This window comes from Bufo bufo, chromosome 9, assembly GCF_905171765.1.
Source record: "Bufo bufo chromosome 9, aBufBuf1.1, whole genome shotgun sequence".
In the NCBI taxonomy this organism is placed as follows: domain Eukaryota; kingdom Metazoa; phylum Chordata; class Amphibia; order Anura; family Bufonidae; genus Bufo; species Bufo bufo.
The window spans coordinates 179,612,141-179,638,799 of NC_053397.1; the positions used below are offsets into that span (position 1 = coordinate 179,612,141).

The following is a 26,659-nucleotide window of genomic DNA, read 5'->3' on the forward strand; positions in this document are numbered from 1 at the left end:
AAAGGTGATTTTAAAAACCCAGAAAATTATGGCTGTATTTCTAGCTTAAATTGCACACTGACTAATCCAGATGTTGGATATTGCCAAAAAAGTGTGGTTTTTTTTGTAACAGAATATGAGATCTGTATATAATGCTTGAATTTCACACGTGCATTTGCATCAAGGGCTGTAAAATAGTGTATTTTGCAAAAAAAAGGGTGTCTGTAAAAACCCAGAAAATTATGGCTGTATTTCTAGCTCAAATTGCACATTGACTAATCACCAGATGTCGTATATTGCCAAAAAGGGTGTTTTTTAAAAAACAGATTTTTAGTGCAGTATTTCAAGCTTGTATTTGAATGTCACAAAAGCTCAGATGCAGTGCTGATGCACTGAGCTTGCATAAAATGGCCGCCACCGCCGCCCACCTAACTAACAGACGGATAAAAGTAATTTTTTTCTGTCACTGGGCTCGAGGCAGGGTAAAAAGATTGTGCACTGCACCCACACAACTAAATGTATGTAGATCGCTGAGTTATATTGGAGTTCTGATCACAGATTCTGTCCTATTCTCTCCCTGAAATCACCAGCAGCATCCTCTCCCTACACTAGTAACAGCAGAGTGACGTGAAGTGCTATGTGACTCCAGCTTATATAGAGGCTGGGTCACATGCTGCACTGGCCAATCACATCCATGCTATTAGTAGGCATGGCTGTGATGGCTTCTAAGGTCACACAGTTAAACGCTTGTTAATTGGCTGCTCTGCAGCCTTTCAAAAAGCACCAAGAAATCGCCGAACAACGAACCCGAACTTTTACTGAAATGTTCGGGTTCGGGTCCGGGGTCCAAAAATCCTAAAGTTCGGTATGAACCCGAACTTTACAGTTCCGGTTCGCTCAACCCTACCAAGAAAGGTCTCTGGCTCTTCCTGCTTCCTCTTTTGCTGCAGTATCGGCCTCTTCATCCACCTCTGGAGTGACAGTGGCACCTGCCACCCCGCAAACAGAGGATCTGCCAGCAACATCACCACCTGGGTCACCAAGCATCTCCACAATGTCCCACGGAAGCGTTCAGCTCTCCATCTCTTAAACACTGGAGCGGAAGAGGAAATACCTCCCCACCCACCCGCGATCCCTGGCCCTGAATGCCAGCATTTCTAAATTACTGGCCTTTGAAATGCTGTCATTTTGTCTGGTGGAGACAGAGAGTTTTAAAAGCCTTATGGCGGTGGCTGTCTCACAGTACGTTGTGCCCAGCCGCCACTACTTTTCCAGGTGAGCCATCCCTTCCCTGCACAACCAAGTGGGGGACAAAATCAGGTGTGCACTGCGCAACGCCATCTGTTGCAAGGTCTACCTAACTACGGATACGTGGACCAGTAAGCACGGTCAGGGACGTTATATCTTCATAACAGCACACTGGGTAAATGCAGTGGCGGCTGGGCCTGAGGCGGATAGCAGCTTGGCGCATGTCCTTCCGCCACCGAGGATTGCAGGGTGCTTCAGTTTGCCTCCTGTTGCTGTCTCCTCCTCTACCGCCTCCTCATTCGGTCAGCGTAACACCTTCACCACCAACTTCAGCTCAGCCAGGGGTAACCGCAGGCAGTTTTAAAAACTTATCTGTTTGGGGGACAAACCCCACACCGCGCAAGAGCTGTGGATGGGCATGGAATAACAGACTGATGAGTGGTTGGTGCCAGTGAGCCTCAAGCCCGGCATGGTGTGCAATAATGGGTAAAATCTTGTAACAGCTCTGGGCCTAGCTTGGCCATCCCTTGCCTGGCGCATATGCTGAATTTGGTGGTGCAGAGGTTCCTTAAAAATGACCCCGATATGTCAGAGCTGCTGCAGAAAGTGCGGGCCATCTGTGTGCGCTTTCGGCATTCTCACCCTGCTTCTGCTTGGCTGTCATCGCTGCAGCGTAACTTCGGCCTTCCCGTTCACCACCTCATATGCGACGTGCCCACAAGGTGGAACTCCACCTTGCACATGCTGGCCCAGCTCATGGCCATTACTGGTGCATGGCTGGGGGGAAACAGAGGACACAGACGATACACCTCCCACAGAGGACAGCTTTTTGTTGCCTCTGGGCAGCCTGGCACACATGAGATATTACATGCTGTAGTATCTCCGCAACGACCGCTGAGTTGCCCACATTCTAAGTTGTGCTGATTACTGGGTGGCCATGCTGCTAAATCCCCATTACAAGGACAACGTACTGTCCTTAATTCTGTCACTGGAGCGTGATCATAAAATGCGCGAGTACAAGCGCACACTGTTAGACACGCTGCTGGTGGCATTCACACCTGACAGCGGGAGCAAAGTGGAAGCACAAGGCGAAGGCTGAGGAGGAGGAAGAGGTTGCCAACGCAGCTGGGGCACCACCAGCACCTCAGAAAGCAGGGTTAGCATGGCCAAAATGTGGAAAAGCTTTGTCACCACACCACAACAACCAGCACCACCAGCTGATATGGAACGTCTTAGCAGGAGGCAGCATTTCAGCAACATGGTGGATCAGTATGTGTGCACACGCCTACAGGTACTGAATGACGGGTCTGCCCCCTTCAACTTTTGGGTCTCCAAATTGGGCACACCAATTTTTGGCTGTGATATACCCCTGCTCAAACTAGTAGACAGGTAAATACATTTCAGAAATTCACCAATTTTTGGCTGTGATATACCCCTGCTCTACCTAGTAGACAGGTAAATAAATTTCACTAATTTGTCTGTTACATTTTCGGGTGAAATTCATCAATTTTTGTCTGTTATATACCCCTGCTCTACATAGTGGACTAGGAAATACATTTCACTAATTCATCTGTTACATTGCTGGGTGACAATTGCTCATCTTTTGCGCTAGAAAGTACATTTGCAGCCTACACTGCATTTAGGGCAGTACGAATCAGGTGAGGCCAGAACAAGTTCAGACTATAGTAGATTGGGGTATGAACAAAGGATCCCAGCAGTCGTGTCTTAATGCAAATCAGATGTCTTTTATTCCATAAATGAAAAGACCAGGACCAGGTTTCGGCGATGTGCCTTCATCAACAGGTATGTCCAAATACAATCTTACCAAACTATATATGCTCTACAGTCACCGCCCACAGGAGCTAAAGTCCATCCCATAAGGGGAATGGCCATAAAGTTACAGGTGTAATCAATTTGATAATAAACAAGCCATAGTAGATTGGGGGGCTGACAGTGCCTACAGTTCATTTGCATTGTCTACCACCCAATCCCCTGCTGAAAGATCAGAGTTGGCACCTACAGCCCATGGCCATCTGCCTTTCAACTCACCCTCTTGCAAATCAGGCAAGCAGTCTGAGGCTCAAGTTATTCAGCAGTCTGTTATGCGTTTGATGACTCTGCTGGCAGGGCTTCTGTGGGCCATCCACAAGGCCCTGCACCAGAAGTGGAAGAGATTGAGTGCACTGATCCCCAACCACTTTTGTTTCAGGATGAGGACATGGGAAGACCACCGTAGCACGTCTCTGATGATGACAAAACACAGATGCCAACTGCTGCTGCTTTCTGCAGTATGCAGACCGACAAGGAGGGCAGGGGTAAAGAGTGGGTGGAAGATGATGTGGAGGATGATGAGATACTAGACTCCACATGGAATCAAGGTCATGCGAGTGACCTGTCTAGTTTGGAGGAAGAGGCGGTGGTCGCACAGAGGCACCAGCACAGCAAAAGAGGGAGCAGGGTGAAAAAGCGTCTTGGGTGACATTTCACCAATTTTTCTGTATACAAACCCCTGCTCTGCATAGGTGACAGGGACCTAATATTTGTAAAATCGTCTTTTCAATTGGTGGGTGACATGAACCCATTTTCGATGATGGAAAAACCCCTGCTCTGCATACAGTAGGTGACAGGGAATTACATTTAAAAAATTCATCTTTAATTGACGCGCACCCCCTCCTTTCATTCGATGCTTCAACTTTAACAACTTGTCCCACATTTCCGCTCAATCACAATGGAGCCATTTACCTCCCTTGGATGTGGTATCTTTTTAGCTTCGGCTTCAATAATTTGTCCCACATTTCCGCTCGATCACATTTAATTTCATACATTGACCTCCCTTGGATGTGGTATCCCTTTCTCACGCTCCCTCTCCGGCGTGGAACCCTGATTTGCCGTTAACTGTGATCAACATGGTAGGCGCAGAAAAGAACATCGAAAGTTGATAGAGAAGATATCCAAATGGATCGTGGACGTCACTGGGACGTGCGATCAGTTATCTAGAGTCAACAAAGCGGCAGCAGGCCTCTCCTGTCTAATGTTTTCAAATCCAGAATACCCCAGTGACATAATTTTGTATTACTCATTCCAATAACAGAGCATCTTAAGAGTCCTGTATTGTTATTTATCGTCACTACCTCCCCGAGTCGGGAGTGGGTAATTGCCGCGTGCCCCCTCCTTTACTTGGTAGCTTCGGCTTCAATAATTTGTCCCACCTTTCCGCTCGATCACATTTAATTTCATACATTGACCTCCCTTGGATGTGGTATCCCTTTCTCACGCTCCCTCTCCAGCGTGGAACCCTGATTTGCCGCTAACCGTGAGCAACATGGTAGGCACAGAAAAGAACATCGAAAGTTGATAGAGCAGATATCCAATTGGGTCGTGAACATCATGGGGACGTGCGACATGGTGGAGCAGTATGTGTGCACACGCCTACACGTACTGACTGATGGGTCTGCTCCCTTCAATTTCTGGGTCTCCAAATTGGGCATATGGCCTGAGCTTGCCCTTTACGCCTCGGAGGTGCTGGACTGCCCTGCAGCCAGTGTATTGTCTGAACGTTTGTTTAGCATGGCTGGAGGGGGTTATCACAGGTTATATTTCCCAATGTTTTGGGGTGTACCCTAATTTAAACAAAGAAAAAATAAAATAAGAAATAAAACAAAAAACAGTATAGGCTACCTCCTCCTCCTCCACCGCCGCTTCCACCTACACCGCCACATCCACCGCCTCCTCAACCCCCTACTCCATATGGACCTCGTCTTCCAAGATCAAGATTATTATTTTAAATTTTTACGTATTTTATGTTATTTTAAGTCATTTCCATATCCACATTTGTTTGCAGAGCACTTGCCATGCTCTTAACCACATTTTGCTGCCATTTGCAGCCCTCTAGCCCTTTCCATGACTTTTTTAGTGCTCAAAAGTTCGGTTCCCCATTGACTTCAATGGGGTTTGGGTTCGGGGTCAAGTTCGGTTGTCCATCCAGGTGTCCGCTCAATTCTACCAGAGACGAAAGAACATTTCTTTAGTTTCATGGAAAGAATATTCCAGAACAACCATGCAGAAATGGCACCTGTGCTCCAAGACTCTGAGGAGTGTTGGTACTTACCCATATTTGGCGTGTATCATCCTAAAAAACCAGGGCAGATACGAGTAGTATTAGACTCGAGCACCAGGTGCGAAGGCATCTCGCTAAATGATGTCTTACTGTCTGGTCCAGACCTCAACAACAAACTTCTGGAGGTACTTCTACACTTCTGCAGAGATTCCGTAGCATTTTTGGCCGATATACAACAGATGTTCCACTGCTTCCTCGTCAAGGAAGAACATAGAAACTACTTGAGGTTCTTCTGATACCGCAACAACGACCTCAATGAAGACAGTGTAGAGTAGAGAATGAGAGTGCACATCTTTGGAAACAGTCCTTCCCCTGCAGTCGCTATCTATGGTCTCAGACATTCAGCCCGAGAGGGTGAAGCAAAGTATGGGTCAGATGTCAGATCCTTTGTGGAAAAAGATTTCTATGTGGACGACTGCTTGAAATCCACACGCACGAACGAGATCGCAATCAGTCTCCTGAAAATGACTCAAGAAATGTTTGCGCTATCTAATTTGAGGTTGCACAAAATCGCCTCCAACAGCCGTGAGTTAATGGAAGCCTTCTCACCTCAGACCATTCAAGTGATCTAAAAGACTTGGATCATAGCACCGACTCCCTTCCCATGCAACGGAGGCTCAGTTTGCTCTGGGATTTAAAGGCAGACACATTCACCTTCCAAATCAGCAAGAAAGATAGGCCCTTCACACGCAGAGGAATTCTGTCCACCATAAACAGCTTACAGTTGTGTTCAAAATAATAGCAGTGTGTTTAAAAACGCGAATAAAGCTCAAAATCCTTTTAATAGCTTCTATTTCCATACACACAAATGCATTAGGAACACTACACATTCTATTCCAAATCAAAACATGAAGAAAAATATATCAAATTGTATTCTTCTTTACAAACTCAAACATTATAAACTGAAAAATGTTTGAAGATTTTGCTTCCCTTTGAATGACTTAACTAATATTTAGTTGTATAACCACTGTTTATGAGAACTGCTGTACATCTGTCTTGCATGGAGTCAACCAACTTCTGCCACCTGTGAACAGGTATTACAGCCCAGGATGATTGGACTACATTCCACAGTTCTTCTCTATTTCTTGGTTTTGCCTCAGAAACTGCATTTTTTATGTCACCCACAAGTTTTCTATTGGATTAAGAAAAAGGGGATTGGGCTGACCACTCCATCACGTCAATCTTGATGGTCTGGAACCAAGATGTTGCACGTTTACTGGTGTGTTTGGGGTCATTGTCTTGTTGGAACACCCATTTCAAGGGCATTTCCTCTACAACATTAGGCAGCATGACCTCTTCAAGTATTCTGATGTATTCAAACTGATCCATGATCCCTGGTATGCGATAAATAGGCCCAAAACTGTAGTATGAGAAACATCCCCATATCATGATGCTTGTGCCACCATGCTTCACTGTCTTCACAATGTACTGTGGCTTGAATTCAGTGTTTAGGGTTCAACAATAGAGATGGCCTTGCGGTTCACCCGGCGGTCGTTTCGCGGCAAACTTTGCGTGTTCGTGATTCGCCGAACATGCAAACATATGGAGATATTCGCGCCCGCCATATTCTTTTACATTGTGATGAACTTTGACCCATGACACATCCATCAGGTGGTACAGGACAGCCAATTGAGACGTTTCAGCACATGGACGTACCCCCTACCTTATAAATAAACCTGATCTGGCCGCCATTTTACATTCAGTGTTGCCAGTGTAGGGAGAGGTTGCTGTGTGGAGCACGGACATGCTGTTAGGGACACCAAACGCTAGCTAATTAGGCCACAAAAGTATTTTTAAGGACTGATATAGGTGTGCTATCGATAGGTGTGATACACAGAGGGGTGCAATATACTTATAATATACTTTTATAATGAGTCAAAAACACATAGATCTAGGGCTAGGGGCTTACTAGGGCCATTTTTATATAGGGTAAGGTTCGGGACGGGGGCGCTCTGATCAGGACGGGTGGTCTGTGGCTAGGCTATCAGGGCCAGAATAGCACCCCCCTGTAGGGCAATATCAGGGACAGTTCTTTGCCCACCCTGTCCTTCAATACCACATCATCATCTAGCCCAGTGTTTCCCAACCAGTGTGCCTCCAGCTGTTGCAAAACTACAACTCCCAGCATGCCCGGACAGCCTTTGGCTGTGCGGGCATGCTGGGAGTTGTAGTTTTGCAACAGCTGGAGGCACACTAGTTGGGAAACACTGATCTAGCCAAGGGATAGATGTTTTTTGCTTTCCCTTCGGGATTCATGGATGTGCACTGGAACCCCCCGGATTATGGTAGGACATATGGTTTCTGATTTGGTGCCGCCGAGCACTTGTTATTTCCTACCACATCTATGCTTTTTGCTTAACTTTAATAATTTAATTTATTTTCATTTTGAGGGATATCTTTTCCATTCACACGTCTGCAAAATGGGTCCGCATCCGTTCCGCAATTTTGCAGAACGGGTGCGGACCCATTCATTTTCAATGGGGCTGGAATGTGGTGTCCACATCCGCATTTGCGGATCCCCACTTCCGCATCCGTGCTTCCGTTTCCGCAAAAAATTAGAACATGTCCTATTCTTGTCCGCAATTGCAGACAAGATTAGGCATTTTCTATTATAGTGCGGTCCACTAATTGCAGAACGCACATTGCCGGTGTCCGTGTTTTGCACATTGCCGGAAGTGTGAATGGACACTCATAGTAACATTATTAAAGGTTACGTTTTATCTTGATGTATATTCTAATGGATTGCCTTCCTTGCACAATGTTATAATATACTTTCTATGTTAGAAAGTATATTATAGTGCATTTGTATTGTGCGGCAGTTGTGTGCGGTTCTGCTGCGATACTGCAGGTATATAAAGGGACAAGCGTTATTGGAACAAATAATTTCTAGTAATAATATACCAGTCCCCCCCCAAAAAAACTGATTGAAGTGGGGTGTTATATACCAATATACTTTCTTTATAGTGCATTTGGGTACTGTATAGTGCATTTGCGCATGCGTGTACGCGAAAATTATATTGGCAATATTTCGCATTAAAAAAATTAATGAATGGAGATTCGCAAATTCGAATAATACATCTGGTATGTCACTGTCCATGTTGTGGGACTATTTGTGCACTTCTAGTAATTATTTATTGGCTGCAAATATGAGCTTAAGGTTTTGCAGGTTTGCCTATCATTAAAATGAATGGGACCCGCCGCGAACTTGCGGTTCGCGAACATTTGATCGCGTTCGCGAACCGTCCTGGCAGATGTTTGTACATCACTATTCGACAAACTGTCTCCGGCCACTAGACCCAAAAAGAACAATCTTACTTTCATCAGCACAAAATGTTGCGCTATTTCTGTTTAGGCCAGTCAATGTCCTCTTTGGCAAATTGTAACCTCTTCAGCGCATGTTTTTTTTTTTAACAGTGGGACTTTGCGGGGGCTTTTTGCAGATAGCTTGGCTTCACATAGGCGTCTTCTAATTGTAACAGTACTCACAGGTAGCTTTAGACGTTCTTTGATCTTCCTGGAGCTGATTGTTGGCTAAGTCCTTGCCATTTTGGCTATTCTTCTATCCATTCGAATGGTAGTTTTTCGCTTTCTTTATATGTTTTCCCCTCTCCAATCAACTTTTTTAATCAAAGTACGCTGTTCTTCTGAACAATGTCTTAAACGACCCATTTTCCCCAGAATTTCTGAGAGAAATGCACTGTAACCAGCATGTACACCATTTGCTGCCTTCCTTCCTTAAATAAGGGCAATAATTACCACCTGTTTTTCAAAGAATGAATGACTCCACTAATTGTACTCCACAGTACTATTATTTTGAACATGCCCCTTTCAATAAGTGATTGAATTACAGAGAATCAGCAGCATGCATGGCATGACGGTTGGGTCTGTTGGATTTCTATTACTCTACTACACCTGCTAGTAAATTATTTGCCATGTAGAAATATCATTTCTACCAAAAACAGTGATTGATCAGGTTAGTGATGTCTGACTGCTATTATTTTGAACACAACTGTATATGATCCTCTGGGATTTGTAGCGCCTGTTACCATCCAAGGCAAAATGATGTTAAGAGACTTCACCACAGAGACATCTGATTGGGATGACCTGCTTCCCACTGAGAAAAAGGACCTGTGGATAGATTGATAGAAGTCTCTCGAAGCTTTGACCAGCCTTAACGTTTCATGACCCTATGCTCCCGTGCCATCTACTGAAGTCAAGATTCAAAGACTGTATATCTTCTGCGATTGCTGCTGTAGCATACCTAAAGACCATTGATGTCAAAGAAAGATGCCATATAGTATTTGTTATGAGCCGGACCAAACTGGCGCTACTCCCCAAACACACGACACCCAGACTGGAACTCTGCGCTGCTGTGCTAGCAGTGGAGTTGGCTGAACTTATAACATTAGGAATCAACTTGGAAAATTAAGAAGTCGAGTTTTATATGGACAGCAAGGTGGTCCTAGGATATACCTGCAACAAAACCAGATGTTTTTCCGTCTACGTCTGCAATTGGGTGCTAAGGATCAGGAGATCCACTTGTCCTTAACAGTGGCACTACGTGCCCACACAGCATAATCCTGCGGAGCACGCGTCTAGATCCGTCGCACCGAGCCACCTTAAGGACACAACATGGTTTACGGGTCCTGTATTTCTGCAACGTTCAACATCTTGCAACATCGGATCCGACACTTTTGAATTTGTAGACTCAGATACAGATGAAGAAATTCGACCTGAAGTATCTACTCTACGCACAGTGACTTCGAACCACCGACGCAAATCCTATTGTTTCAACAGGTTCTCCATCTTGATGTTGCTCTTTTGTGCTATTGCCTGTGTAATTCATACAGCTCAGACATTACCTGTAAGCCAGAAGCCCTGCAAAGGTTGGCATCACTGCGAACATGCCTTTACTAGTGTTGAGCGAGCATGCTCGGCCGAACACCAGTTCGGCTCGAGCATCGCTATGCTCGGCACATCGCGGGATGCTCAACTCAGTGTATTTAAATCTAATTTAGCCTCTATTTCTATGCAGAAGATCACTGTACAGTGATGGAATCCCTCAGTGTGCGTCAGCGGCTTAGGAGTCCCTGCTCTGACTCCATATATAGCTATATCCATATATGGAGTCAGTGCTTGGGGACATCCCAGTGTATTTAAATCTAATTTATAGTGTTGAGCGAGCATGCTCGGCACATTGCAGTGCTCGGCCGAATATTGCGGATGCTCGAGTACAATTTAATACAATGAAAGTGAATGGGAGACCCGAGCATCAAACTAGGCACCCTCTGCTCTGAAGAAGAGAGGGTGTCTGGTTCACAAAAAATAGTTTGTAAACAGCATTAAGAGGATGGCTGGATGCATCTTGGACTCCTATTACTTATGACATACAATAGACAACCACACAAAGGATATATGCCAAGATCCAGGTATGTGGAAGCCAACAATCTGTCCATGAGACAGATAACAGTCAGCATACCTTACAATGGCAGCCTTGTGCACTATGAGAAATTCCAAACCAGCTCTCATCTGACTGAGAGCCAGTAAGTCTCAAAATTGCTTCGCATTTGTTGGATGGCTTGGGTGGACCTGCGCACCTAGATCAATATCATTAAGGTGACAAAAAGTTTTCTGATTGTCCTAACATAATATTCAATAACCTTTCTATACAGTTTTGTCATGTAAAAACGAATTTGCATAAACATTGGCATATGAGAAAGACATGCAAATGAGCAGAATCTGCCTTGTTTTTCAGCTGAAAAACCATTTGCATGTAAAATTTGCGATCTGCACTACTCGTGAACAGTGCCATCTATTTTGATCAAATTTGATTCGGCTACAAAAAATTGCTTCGTGATTAAATACTTTGCTGCAAAACATATTTCTTTGCAAATAGCGGTGCAATGACTGGGTAAGGCAATTGCGCGAGCCCCCTTCATTGAACCCCTCAGATGCGCTTCCATCGATGATCGTGGCATCTGAGATCCATATTAAAACATTTTAGTGTTTGCAATAAAAAAAATTACATTGTATTTACATCATCCATTTGATCGAGAAGAGGCTGCTGCGGCCATCTTGTTTGAAGACGACGCACAAAATCTTGCGCAAGTAATGACGTCATCATCTTTTTTAAATTTTGACCACCATTTCAGGGAAAATTTGTTACCACGAAGCACAAGGAAATTCGTATTCTCAAATCAAATTTTTCTGGAAATTCAGAATCAAGTCCACTTCATGAACTTCGATTTGCTCAACACTGGTAGTAACCATGCAAGGTACCTAAGCTTTTGCTACGGACACTTTTACTTTTTTGTTATTTTAAACATGTAAAAGAAAAAATGTTTTGTCTTTAACTTCATACCTTTGGGAGATCATTTCATTTTCAACTTGCTTAACTGTTCACAGTAACAGTAATTTTGAGCAGATTTTTGCATGTATATATACCTATCTCTCTCTCTCTCTCTCTCTCTCTCTCTCTATATATATATATATATATATATATATATATATATATATATATATATATATAGCGATATATCATATATAAATCAATATAAATTAGTTCTCACACTAATATGCACCGGTGGACAGTCTTCAAGAGGATATCAATGCAAATTACATCGGGGTGAAAACCAATCTTACAGTATATCCCAAATTATCATAATGTCCTCAGAAATACATATAGCAGAATATCATAATAAAGCTGAATTTACTTAATTACAAATTATGTGTCCTGGGGACTGAGTCGCTATCAACAACCATTTTCGAGAGGTTTATGTTTGAGAGCTTATTGTTAGAGATAAGCAAATTTTAAAAAACTTCGATTTGCCGGTTCGCCAATTTTTTCGGGAAAAATTTGGTTCGATCTAATATATTTGCAGAGAATTTTGTTAAAAAACAGCTATTTCCAGGCTGCAGAGAGCCTTTATAATTTTGACCACCATTTCAGGGAAAATTTGTTACCACGAAGCACAAGGAAATTCGTATTCTCAAATCAAATTTTTCTGGAAATTTTCTGTACCTTGTAGTAGCACACAAAGGGAGTCTGCTTTGGTAGTGAAATAATACTGTGAGTCCTTATGACATGCAGATGACAGGCGTTGCTCTTAGAATCACTGCACACATCACTTATTAGGGCAGTCACAAGGCCAAAACTGACCAAATAACTCAAGTATGAACTCACCCTTACAGGTCAATGTTAGCGTCAAGAAGAAGTGCACTCCTTTTACACCATTGTCAGCTGATTCCACATAGATGTCTACAGAACCTGTTCTATTAAACGTGTATACAAGTAGAGCCCCCTCAGAACACAGTGGAGAGGGTGTCAGCAGTAAGTTTGTGTTGACGTCACTGTTTAATTTGCCCTTCCTCTGATCCATCAGAACAATAGCCCACAAAAAAACAGATCCTGTCTGTGGAGCATACGCCTTCACTCAGTCAGCATTTGCTCAATAATCCATCAGTATTGCTAATGCCCAAAAAAAACAGGAGTGGATGTAAAACAGAGATGACATGTGAATAGAATATTTGCATGTCTTCTGTGTTTTGTACCCACTCCTGCTTTTGGCTACCAAATCATATGCCAATTCTGATTGGACCATACAGGGCTTACAGCTGTTACACAGACAGGATCCATTTTAAGTCTCATTTTTCCTTCCTTCTGACAGATCAGAAGAAAGGTCAAATAAATCATGATGTCAGCCAGGCCGACAGGCAAAATTGTGGCCCAGTCATGAAGTGGGGAGGGTGGGAACAGCATGAGAAGTCCACAGAGTGGACCTACTGTATGACATGTTGATGAAGTGGAAGCAGCATGAGGAGACCACAGAGTTGCAGCATCATAAAGAGGCAACAGAGTGGCACAATGACAAAGTCTGGAGTTGGCAACAGCATGAGGAGACCGCAGAGTGGCCCAATGACAAAGTCTAGAGGTGGCGACAGTAGCAGGATCAGGAGGATACCACAGAGTGGCAAGATGATATTATGTGGAGATGGCAGTAGCAGCAGCAGCAGCATCAGGATATCACAGAGTGGCAAGGTGACATAGTGTGGAGATGGCAGTAGCAGCAGCTGTAGGAGACCACAGAGTGGCAAGGTGACATTATGTGGAGATGGCAGCAGCAGCAGCATCAGGATACCACAGAGTAGCAAGGTGACATAGTGTGGAAATGGCAGTAGCAGCAGCAGCATCAGGATAGTGTGGATATGGCAGCAGCATAAGGAGGATACCACAGAGTGGCAAGGTGACATAGCGTGGAGATGGCGGCAGCAGGCGGATACCACAGAGTGGCAAGGTGAGAAAGTGTGGCGATGGCAGAAGCAGCAGAAGCATTAGGATACTACAGAGTGGCAAGGTGACATAGTATGGAGATGGCAGTAGCAGCAGCAGCATCAGGATCCCACAGAGTGGTAAGGTGACATAGTGTGGAGATGGCAGCAGCATCATGATACCATAGAGTGGCTAGGTGACATAGTGTGGATAAGGAAGCAGCAGCAGAAGGATACCACATAGTGGCAAGGTGACATAGTGTGGATATGGCAGCAGCAGCAGGAGGATACCACAGAGTGGCAAGATGACAGTGTTGCTCAATGACAGAGAGTGGAGGTGGCGGCAACAGTAGAAGGATCATAAAGAGGCCACAGAGTGGCACAATGACAAAGTCTGGAGTTGGCAACAGCATGAGGAGACCGCAGAGTGGCCCAATGACAAAGTCTAGAGGTGTCGACAGCAGCAGCATCAGGAGGATACCACAGAGTGGCAAGGTGATATTATGTGGAGATGGCAGTAGCAGCACCATCAGCATCAGGATAACACAGAGTGGCAAGGTGACATAGTATGGATATGGCAGCAGCAGCAGCAGAAGGATACCACAGAGTGGCAAGGTGACATAGTATGGATATGGCAGCAGCAGGAGGATACCAAGGAGTGGCAAGGTGACATAGCATGGAGATGGCAGTAGCAGCAGCAGCATCAGGAGCCCACAGAGTGGCAAGGTGACATAGTGTGGAGATGGCAGCAGTAGATGCATCAGGAGACCACAAAGTGACCCGGTAACAAAGTGGGGAGTGGGTGGCAATACCAGTACCCATTGATGAAGGTGGGTGAAAGAAGGAGCACTTGGCATCACATGTTTGGAATCAGGCGGGTTGCAGCATCAGAGTAGTAGCTGAGGCAGGTAGTCAGAAGAAAATGGTCTCTTTTATTAAAGTGTTGGTGTGGCACCAAGGATGATCTAGTCTGATGTATAAGGAATTGGTGGTTGGAAATCCTGGCTGATCCACGCCTGATTCACAAAGGTCAGTCTCTCCACATTTTGGACAGGCGAGTTCTCCTTGGGGTAACTATGGCCCCCGCGGCAGTAAACACCTGCTCTTATGCCACACTGCTGGCCGGGCAGAACTGCTTTGCCAGGGCAAACTCTGCTAGTTGCTGCCACAAATCCAGTTTGGCTGCCCAGTAGTCCAGCGGATCTTCAATGTGGGTTGGCAGGGTGCTGTCCAAGTATGCCACCACCTGCTGGTTCAGGTCCTGCTTCAGGTTTACCTGCTGCTGCTGCTGGTGAGTAGTTTCGTCACTATGCAGGTGAAGAAAGCTATCAGTGACTGTAGACTCAGGCTGCTGCTGATGGAGCTGGTACTGCTCCTGCCACCCCATCCCTCCCCAGCAGCCATGGCAGTGTAACATGAGGGCAAAGGGCCTCCCCGGTCAGACATGCGAGAAGATGGATGATGGCGCAGATAGACAGCGGCTAACTGACTACATAGGATGTCTCTGTAGTAGTTCAGTTTGTCCTCCCTCTCAGTGGGTGTAAAAAAGGCCCCCATTCTGGACCGGTAGTGAGGTTCCAACAAGGTGGAGAGTCAGAAGTCATCCCTTTTGCTGAATCGTGACAATTCGACAGTCACTACACAAGCAAGTGAGCATGCATCGGGCCATTTGCACAAATGATGCCTAGGAGGGATCATCTCTACTGCATACTGCCACGGTGTGTCTGGGTCCTCTGCTCCTCTGGATGCTCCTGCTCCTCCTCTCCTGTCACCTGAGTAGAAAAACCACCCATTTGGCTGCACATTGCTTGTGCTCCAATGTCCTCCTCCCCCTGCTCCTCCTTTTCCAGTTCCGCCCCCACAGGGCTCATGTGGCCATGAGATCTAGGCACCACGTCTCCAGCCCGCCTACCAGCCATTGTTACCAGCATCTGTTCAATGACATGAAGCAGTGGAATGATGTTTTTCAGCCCGTAGTCCTGGAAACTGACAAATAACGTGGTATCTTTAAAGGGCCTGAGCAAACCAAGAGCAAAGAAGACCGGCACTCGCTGTAATATAAATGGCCCACCCTGTATAATGAAATAGGCCACTAAACGCTTTTGCCACAATTAAGTGCACCAGTGTTTTTCTTTCTGTGCTGAAATAGGCCTTAAACACTTTCAACACAAATAACTGCAGAAGTGAACTAATATATTTTTCTTTCAGTACTGAAATAGGCCACTAAACGCTTTTTGCCACAAATATGTGCACTAGTGAAGTGCATATATGTTTTTCTTTCTGTACTGAAATAGGACAGTAAATGCTTTCAACACATATAACTGCAGAAGTGAACTGAGAATATATTTGTCTTTTTGTACTAAAATAGGCCAATAAACGCTTTTAGCAGAAATAAATGCACCAGTGAAGTGCGTATATGTTTTTCTTTCTGTACTGAAATAGGGCACTAAATGCTTTAAACACATATACTGTAACTTCAGAAGTGAACTGAGAATATATGTTTTTTTGTACTGAAATAAGCCAGTAAATGCTTTTAGCAGAAATAAATGCACCAGTGAAGTGCGTATATATTTTTCTTTCTGTACTGAAATAGGCCACTAAACGCTTATGCCACAAATAAGTGCACCTGTAAAGTGCATATATATTTTTCTTTCTGTACTGAAATAGGACAGTAAACGCTTTCAACACATGTAACTGCAGAAGTGAATTGAGAATATATTTTGATTTTTGTACTGAAATAGGCCAGTAAATGCTTTTAGCAGAAATAAATGCACCAGTGAAGAGCGTATATATTTTTCTTTCTATACTAAAATAGGGCAGTAAACGCTTTCAACACATGTAACTGCAGAAGTAAACTGAAAATATATATATTTTTTTGTACTGAAATTGGCCAGTAAACGCTTTTAGTAAAAATAAATGCTTCAGTAAAGTGCATATATATTTTTTCTTTCTGTACTGAAATAGGCCACTAAACGCTTTCACAAATAAATGCAACAGTGAAGTGCGTATATTATTTTCTTTTTTCTACTGAAATAGGACACCGCTTTCACCACATATACTGTATTTTTTGCCCCATAAGACGCACTTTTTCTCCCCCCAAAATGGGAGAAAAATGCCCCTGCGTCTTATGGGGCGAATGCTGGCAGTTTTACATCGCAAGTTGCAATGTACGAGCAAGCGGGGACTCAGGGAGGGACTGGGAGGAGGAGCTGGGGGCCGGCAATAGCGGGGGGCAGTGCAGTCAGTGTAGTATAGCCCCACCCCGCCAATCCGGGATACTAATATAAGATGTCTTATTCAATTAATAGTTATTAAACATGCCCCCTCACTTCTAATAGTACCTTACATCCTAACCGCTTCCGTAGAATGCCGTCAGGCAGGCCGGGGCGGGTGGCAGCGTAACTCCCTGATGTCACGTGCCTGCGCCGTCTACTTTATGAATGAAGCAGGCGGCGCAAGCAAGTGACGTCAGTGAGTGACGCGCCGGCCGCCCGGCCTGCCTGCCTGCATTGTACTGAAGCGGTTAGGATGTAAGGTACTATTAGAAGTGAGGGGGCATGTTTAATAACTATTAATTGAATAAGACATCTTATATTTGTATACTGGAGCGGCGGGGGGGGATGACATTTTTATGGAGGACATCTGTGGATGGCACAGTTATGGGTTGGGGGTCTGTGGATGGCACATATATAACAGTGCCACCCACAGATCCCCCCCTGTAACAGTGCCACCCACAGATCCCCTCTGTAATAGTGCCACCCACAGATCCTCCCTGTAACAGTGCCACCCACAGATCCCCCCTGTAACAGTGCCATCCACAGATCCCCCCTGTAACAGTGCCACCCACAGATCCCCTCTGTAATAGTGCCACCCACAGATCCTCCCTGTAACAGTGCCACCCACAGATCCCCCCTGTAACAGTGCCATCCACAGATCCCCCCTGTAACAGTGCCAGCCACAGATCCCCCTGTAACAGTGCAAGCCACAGATCCCCCCATAACAGTGTCCATCATCCACAGATCCCCCCATAACAGTGTCCGTCATCCACAGATCCCCCCATAACAGTGTCCGTCATCCACAGATCCCCCCATAACAGTGTCAGTCATCCACAAATCCCCCCATAACAGTGTCAGTCATCCACAAATCCCCCCATAACAGTGTCCGTCATCCACAGATCCCCCCATAACAGTGTCCGTCATCCACAGATCCCCAGTAATAATGCCATCCACAGACCACCATTAGTTCCAAACCCACCAAACATACAGCACACCTTTTGGTTAAAAATATTTTTTTTCTTATTTTCCTCCCCAAAAACCTAGGTGTGTCCTATGGGCCGGTGCGTCTTATAGGGCGAAAAATACGATAACTGCAGAAGTGAAATGCATATATATTTTTCCTTTTGTACTGAAATAGGCCACTAAACTGTTTCACAAATAAATGCAACAGTGAAGTGCGTATATTTTTTTCCTTTTTGTACTGAAATAGGACACAGAACGCTTTCACCACATATTACTGCAGAAGTGAAATGCGTATATATTTTTCCTTTTTGTACTGAAATAGGCCACTAAACTCTTTCTATACAAATAACTGCAAAAGTGAAATGCGTATATATTTTTCTTTTTCCACAGATATAAGCCACCTAAGGCTTTTCAACATAGCACTTGCACTCCAATAACAAGAACAAACTGCTAGAATGCCAGAGCTGTATAATGCACTTGCTTTTTTTTCACAATTAGGTTTTTCTAGCACTGTCCCAAACGACTTCAGACGTCTCTCCCTGCACTAAGATTCTGTAAAATGATTCCTCCCTATCCTTTCCCTGCACTTGTAAATCGCTTTTCTGGCACTGTCACTAGCGCTTTCTGACATCTCTCTATGCACTAAAATGCTGTGAAATGATTCCTCCCTATCCTTTCCCTGCACTTATAAATCGTTTTTTCAGTTTTTTTTTTCACAAAGAGGTTTTTCCAATTGCTGTCCCTAGCGCCTTCTCACGTCTGTCCCTGCTCTCTGAACGCTGGAAAATGTCTGACTCTAAGATGGCCACCATATTTATAGGGCTGTGACATCACAGGGCTGGCTGGCTGCTGATTGGCTGTATGCATGGCATTATGGGTCAGCCCGCCTTTACAGAGTTCCCTGCCCCATGTCCTCACACTTGTAGCCGCTATTGTAGCTGCCATTTTAGGAAAAATTGCGATTCGTTACCACGAAGCATGAGGAAATTCGCATTCGTTACGAAACTAATTTTTCCTTAAATTCGAATTGAATTCCACTTCGTCTGATTCGATTTGCTCATCTCTACTTATTGTGCAAAATAAATATACTGTACATCCTCGACCAATCATAAGTACAAGCTATGCAATAAGTACATCCCCAACCAATTGTGGTCAAATATCTTTGATTGGATTTTCCTCCTGAGTGTAGACTGCAGCTGCATCAACCAGTCTAATATTTAACGCATTGCTCTCGATGGAGTTTTGAGGACTAAAGATGTTGCTGAACATTTGCAGAGAACTACACATTTTCCTTTTCAGTAAAACATAGAAGGATTCTTTACTGTAAGAGCAGTAAGACTATGGAACTCTCTGCCTGAGGAGGTGGTGATGCTGTATTCACTAAAAGAGGACCTGGATGTATTTCTGGAGTGTAATATTATTGGTTATAGTTACTAGAGATGGGTTGATGATCCAGGTAGTTATTCAGATTGCCTGATTGGAGTTGAGAAGGAATTCCTTTCCCCTAAAATTAGGAAAATTGGCGGAATGGAACATTTATTAAATTTTTCCCCCCTCAGTTAAAAAAAAATGCTATGAAATGAAAAAATAGATTTAAGAGCATCTTACCTCCTCCGTTCTTTCCACACAGATATGGAAATCTCCATACATTTCCTAAGCCAATGGCATAACCCACACAGGACATAAGGAAATCAAATCTTCCTTTCCATGTATCTCTCTCAGGATCTTCTGTTCTCTTCTTCTGCACCTTAACAACCAAGGTCTTGGGCTTATCATTTGTGATGGGTGCTTCGCTGACCTCAGTAGAAATTTGTCCATCTGCGGCCTTAGTTCCATTTGTAGCCATGTCTCGTGGCTTGGAATGGCAGTGCCTGGTTCCCAGACGAGAGATTTCAGCACCAGTCCACGTGGACAGCAGCTTCGCGGCTCCCTTTTACTTCACTAGGGTTACAAATGTGAGTTTATAAAAATCCAGTTTTTTGGTTGCAGATCCACACCCAGCTATTGGATTAGAAATTGAGCTGAAACGGAAGAAAAATTTTAAATAAAGATATTATAACCATGGAAGATTATTATTTTGTGTAAAGATCAAAACACTACTTTATACTATTTCTATTCAAACAATATACCAAGCAAAGAAGACGCTGCACATCATTTACTATAAATTTTCTTAAAGAAACACTACATGCAGAATTGAAGCACTTTGATGTGCCTAGTGCAGAGTCTAATAAAATGGGGCATAACACAAGAATACCTCTAGTGTCACTGACCACCTCCCCTGATTCTGTACCAGGCATACCACAGTGTATTTCTTTGATCATTGTGGCCCTATACAATATTTATGCAGTAAATAGCCAGTAGTGCATATGTTAATAAAAAATAATAATTTGAAAAGCATTATCTTTAAATATCCAGAAATTATGATTTTATACTGTTTTATGGAAGAGAGAATATTTTCTGAGGAGGATCATTGCATGAATTGAAGATGAAGATGAAACAAATCCTAGATTTCCCTGCATGCCATAAACAAATTACACAATGTGCATACATAAAATATCATTGAAATGTAATGTTCAGGCTACAGTATTCTCAGTGGATGGATGTGAAAGCAGGACATTGAAAAAGCGGAAGAAAGAAAGCATTAGACATTTAACAAAGCTAATCAAGCAAGCAAATCCTTGTTCAAAGCAAGCCAAGGCTTCTACTTGAAGCGCAAATGACCAGAGAGAGACTGTGGATATATTATCAGAAGGTCTAATTTATATTTTCTGAACAGACCACTAAGCTTGGAAGCCTTGAAACGAAAATGGGAGGAGAACGACTATGATAAGACGGATAGATACATCCACAAAAATCTTAACGAAACCAAAGCCAAACCTAACTAAAGGATGTCCTAGAGAAACTATTCAAATAGTAACCAGATCAGGGTTGTCAGCTTCCCTGTTTTGGTGCCCAGGTTCCTGTCTTATTCATGGTAAGGGCAGTAAGAAAGCTGGGTGTGTCCATACTTCAGTTAGCCACTCCAGGTATTTGGGATGATTCTGGCTAATCACCAGCAGAATGGAGAGTTTGATTTATAACTAAGAGAGTTCAGATGCTGATGGCTCTCTGTATCTGGGACAAACTGCTGTGAGAAACACACTGTTGTATTTTGTTTGGGACTGTATGCAGTAGGCTCAGTTCTCGTTAGGTAGGAGACCTTTGTTTAGTTAGGGGCCAGACGGACAAGGATTTTATTTCTGTATTTTTCTTCTGGAACTGCTTATAAACAAATAAAACAGTTTGTAGCCAGTTGCACTACATTGGACTGGTATGAACTGTGTACCTGGTATGCCAGAATGCCAGAAAGTGCCTATCTAACCTAGGAGATGTTATTCAGGTGTCCACCTTGTTTAATAGATACGCAATTCAATTATGCTTTGATTCTCAAATAGGGGTGAATAAGCTGCTTAGGACACAGCACAACTTGCATCAATCCCTGTGTAGGGCAAAGAGCTATCTAACTGAACAGTGTCCTCCTTGTTTCATAGATAAGCAATTCCAATAGGTCTTGATTCTCAAATTGGGGTGAATAACCTGTCTAGTTCTACTGTTAGTGAGGTGGCCACCTTGTTTAATAGATAAACAATTCTATTACATCTTGATTCTCAAATTGGGGTGAATAACCTGTCTTGTTCTACTTTTATTGGGGTGTCCACCTTGTTAATAGATAAGCAATTCTATTATGCCTTGTTTCTTAATTTGGGGTGAATAATCTGTCTAATTCTACTGTTATTGGGGTTTCCATCTGCCTGTCACAGTAACAGTTTCACTACCTGAAAGGACTAGTTATGCATATTGCTGCAATGCACAATGATGTACACCGATATACACTTTTCCTGCAGGTTACGGTATAGCTAATTTATCTCGCTTCGTTAATTCAGAGCTAAGCAAATTTCTTAAAAAATTAGTTGAAGCATCCAAATAGAATTTTTAAAAACTTTGCTCATCTTGCATAATGACCTTCGCACAGGTCACTGATCTTCCATAAAAGGCTATGAGTCCTCCAGTCTACAACTTCCTATGGTCTATGTGCCTGCTGTAAGGCATATCACTACTGTATATGCTGTTAACGGTACCTCAGGCAAGATGGAAGCCCCTATAGCGAGTACAGAAAGTTTTGATCTGTGGTATTAGAGCTCTGAGACTTCCACCGATTTCTACAACCAAGAGAGAGATAAGCTCTCTTTATTCTCTGCAGGAGACAGGCCTATTAGAAATCTATAGGCCCATCTCAATTTCATCCTTTACAGTGAGCAAAGAGAGCACAATATGTGCATGATTCTCTCTCCTGGTTCTAGCCATCGGTGGGGGTCTCAGCACTCAGACCCACAAGAATAAATACTTTAGATATGTCTCTCAGTGGCCCTTTAAGGTAAAATGGTATAAATAAATCTAGAAGACATCCAGAAGATTTCCAAAGGATTTGATAATCTTGCTATAATCCAGAAGCTATGGTTGATTTCATTTTACTTTTGATTGTAAAATAAGAGATCATTACCTTATCTTAATATTGATTGATGTCTAACTAGTTTGCAAGAACACTAAGAACCAACTTCCAGCAGGGAACAGCCTCCTGGAGCTCTCTGGATCCAGCATTGCCCGACGCTAACTGAATGCCCACTGACTACAATGGGGACTGGCGGAGATCCAGCTGCAACCTGGTAAATATGCCAAGAGAATTGGATGGACAAATACCACTGCGTGCATTGATTTTTGTTTGGCCGATTCTCTGCAAATTTTTCTGGGTTGCGGCTGGATCTACACCAGTCCCCATTGTTGATGCTTGAAATAAAACAGGAACAAGTAACACATTTTTGATACATATGTTTAGTGTAAGTCTGCTGAAAAAGATGGATTTATAAAGTGGAAACCGTAATGTGCAATCAGTAGTCACTGAAAGGTGAAGATTTTATATGCATTGCTAGAGTTTCAGTTTTTTTTTATTGTATGTATTTATGGTCTGAAGGAATATTCCATGCAAAAAAAAGTTAAATTATGTCCACAGGAGCTACTCTTCTTTTTATTGATGTTTTCATTTATTGTTTTTATTGGCAGGCCATGCTAATATCAGTGACCTATGGAGCTTTGTGTGTCATGTCCATGACTAGGTTATTCCCACAGCCCTTCTTCTGATAAACTTAGTCATGATCAACCCTCTTTTGACTCAAGCACTTGACATAACATTCTTTATTTTCCTCTCCTTTTTGTTCACTTGTCACAGTTGGTAGATCAGGATATACTGATGCAGCATGCTTGAACTCTCCATTACAGGAACTGCAGAACAGGAGCTGCATTTGTCAAAACAAATAATAATGAATTACCTTCCCCCTCAATTCTTGTATCAAATAGGGAGCACAGTGACAATTGTTAAGTGTAGAGATTAGTTAAGAGGAAGTATTTAAAAATTTGATTCGGCTGCTTCACCGAATAAAAAAATAAAATAATAGTTTTGTGACAAATGACTCGATATAGAGCGCATTTCTTTGTAAGTAGTGGGTTCAATAACAAGGAGAGGCAATTGCGCCGCCCCCCTGTCATTGTACTCACCAGATGCCACGTTCACACATGAATACAGAGTGTACAATTTAAATAAAAAAACAATAGGCCAACCACTGTCATTTTGCTTTAAGGACTGGTGGACTTCGATTCACTCATCACTAGTAGAGATCCTGTTCATTTTCCAACAAAATTTATACAGGGTTAGAGGCAAACAAACCGGTCCTCCCACAGGCTGAGAAAAGCAGCTTCAACTCTAGCATGAAGAATTATAGCCTCCAAGCAAATTAGTGCTGATTGCTTTGGGTTCAAGCAGCAGGAATACCTGATTAGCTTATTTTCTGGGGTTCCTTCTTTTAAAATGTAAAATGCAGACAAACTCTTTAATGTTTCACTATGCATAGTAATGCTTAGCCAAAATCACATATTCTTGTTAATTTTGGCAGACTGTTTTAGAACCTTTCAATATGAAATGTTAAAATATATTGAAAAACAGAGTCTGCTGGGTAATTTTATGCACACACAATTTAAAGTTTATTTGATTTTTTAGTCCAATTTCTTATGTATTAGCATTTAGAAAAAAAACATATACATACAATGAGACCAATAAATCAAATTGAGCAATATTACAGAATGTGAAAGATTAAATTAATGGCTTTGCAAATTAGCAACATAATTTGTTGAATGAATAGCTAAAAGAAAATGACAAGCAACTTGAGGGAAATAGCATTATAGCACAAAAGATTTGTCTTCAAAGAGGTGCTAACTGCATCTCAAGAAATGGGAAGCTTGAGATTAAGCTCTTCATAGGTAGCACTAGCAACTTATTAGAGGGGGGCGGGGACTCCAGAGAGGTTGAAAGTCAGTGTGTTAGGTAAAATTATAAATAATATAAATGTACAATAAATATAGATAAAAGATCTTCAGTGCAAGGAAGGAAAGTTTTATAAAGAGAAGGTTAAAGGGGGCTCACAGATTGGCAAATTTCTCATGTGAGTTGGATTCCCAGCTGGATATTTCCTCCAAGTGGAAATTTTGTTTTACTTTTTCAATCCACATGTTTGGTGGTTCCTTGCTGAGCCAGTAGAGGGATGATGGATAATTTCATAGTCATACTCAGCAGGGTAGAAGATTTACTTGGAAGGATTACAGTCTAAATAAGGAAGGTTCAGTAGGACTAGCTTGGAAGTTAGAGAAGAAGAAATGTCATAGATGTGTGTTTTCTTAGCTTTCCAAAAATAGGAGATTATGGGCAATCCCATCAGATGTGACATAGGCAGCATGGACAATGTCAGTGTCTCCATCACACACTTGGGTGCCTGGATATACAGTAATTTAGCTACAATATCAGGTGGGTGATACCAGATTGGTGATCAGTTTGCACAATTTTCTCCAGCTTCCCACCAATTTTCATAATAAGTCCCTGTTCTTCTGGTTTTGGATTCTTACTTCCTACCTTTGCCCATCTTTGTTTTTCATATCCATGTTTTTTATTTGAAAGTAGAGATAAGCAAATTGATTCTTCAGAATCAAAATTGTACCCAAAGAATTTCTTAAAATCTGAATGAGAGAGAGGCTTTTCAAGACATTGTAATTTTGATTTGTGTAGAATTGATTCATTCAAAAAGTCAAATTTGCTCATCTTTGAAAGGGTAAACTGTTTCTTTGTTTATATGCTTTTACCTTTATGCTCTATTTTAGTTTATGTAGGCCACAATAAAATTTAGAAATGTTCATGGGGAAAATATGGTAAATCTTACCGCTCACATTCTGTCACAGTGTGGGACTGCTCAAGCAGATAGAAAAACAGTGGGGGTTTAATTAAATATGTTGTCTATGAATTTCTCTGAAACTTATCTTTGGAATGAGAGTACAATTATGCAATGAGAGATGTTAGTCTTACATTTTATTTCTCCATACAATGTCTGTATTTTCTGTGATAAAGCAATCATAAAACCCTGTAGGAAGACATTCCTGTGTGGTTCTTGGTCAATGAAACTAATTTTTAACTGCTGAAGTTATGACAATGTTTTTACAGGTTATCATTTGGACATTGTTTCAGGATAATCTTAGTCTCGTGAAGACAACACCAGTTTTCAAATAGAAATATAGCATTACATTAGCTGCTCTCCATATGGGCTGAGCTGGCCAGAACAACTTCACAAGAAGATAGTAGATTCACAAGAGGATCATGGAGCTGGTATCCAAAAATCCCGTCTATGATGCCCAGAAAAAATCCCTGCATTTTAACATATCCACCATTATTCTTAATAGGGGCAATCATCCACATGATAAGCGCTCACCTTATGAAATTGTTCAATGTGTGCAAAGTCCCACTAGGCTTGATATTATAAAAGTCCAGGTTCCACCGATGTTTGGCCCATTCACGGGGTAATAGTAAATTATGTGTCTGCTGTATAATGTATGAAACATGCATCTAAAATCTGGGAAGGTTTGTGTAGATTAAGTTTTACGCCTTTTATCAGATATTACATGTTACTTCACTGAACTGATGCTTTCATCAGGTATAAACAATTAAGAGACAGACATGGGGTTTGAATACATGATTGAGCAGGAAAACATAAAGATACTGACAGGAAGAAGGTGAAAAGGAAAGCATTGAAGATACCATCAGTGAAGATTTAATGTCCTAATAGTACACTAATACTAATTCTATAAAGGTCAGGATCTAACTAATGGTTTCATAACATTTGGTAGATTAGCAAAAAGTAGGGGGCAGATGAAAAATATAAAGGTCCCTTTACACGAGTAGATAATAATTTATAAAATCAAGCAAAAGTGATCAATTATCAAATAGGATAAAAGCATAGAACCACAAGTGCTAATTGTTAATTTTTTTTGTTCTTATGATCGCTTGTGTATACACTTATCATTCGTCATCCAGAATTCCACAAACAGATATCGTTTACACCACAAATGAATCCACAGTGGGTTTGGAATCAATACACCATCCATATCATTGTAATAAGTTCAGCTGGAAATATGTGCACAAAGCACAAAAGGGTGTGGATTCAAAATTTGTTCACCCCTTCAAGTGTTCTCTTATTGGTCAAATTGAAGTGGGAGGAAAGACTTTGAAAACAGTTTTTTTATTTTCCCGCTTCTGAGCTCCGAGCGAATGTTCACTAGCCAAACATCAAACACCACAATCCTCCATAACTTAATCCAATATTTCTTTGGCAAGGGGACATTTTGCCCACAAGCTCATCTTGCAACTGTGTAGTCTCAACTGAAGACAAAATGGATATTG

The 26,659-nt window shown here is 42.5% G+C and overlaps 1 protein-coding gene across 1 annotated transcript in view; it reads right to left on the bottom strand.

Moving 5' to 3' along the window:
* The window catches only part of SLC6A1 (solute carrier family 6 member 1), a 153,819-nt gene extending 134,123 nt beyond the window's left edge, over positions 1-19,696 (bottom strand). The window contains exon 1 of the mRNA XM_040406929.1: positions 19,459-19,696. Coding sequence (XP_040262863.1) covers positions 19,459-19,696 — 238 coding nt within the window. The remainder of the gene's footprint in view (positions 1-19,458) is intronic.
* Positions 19,697-26,659: the final 6,963 nt, after the last annotated feature.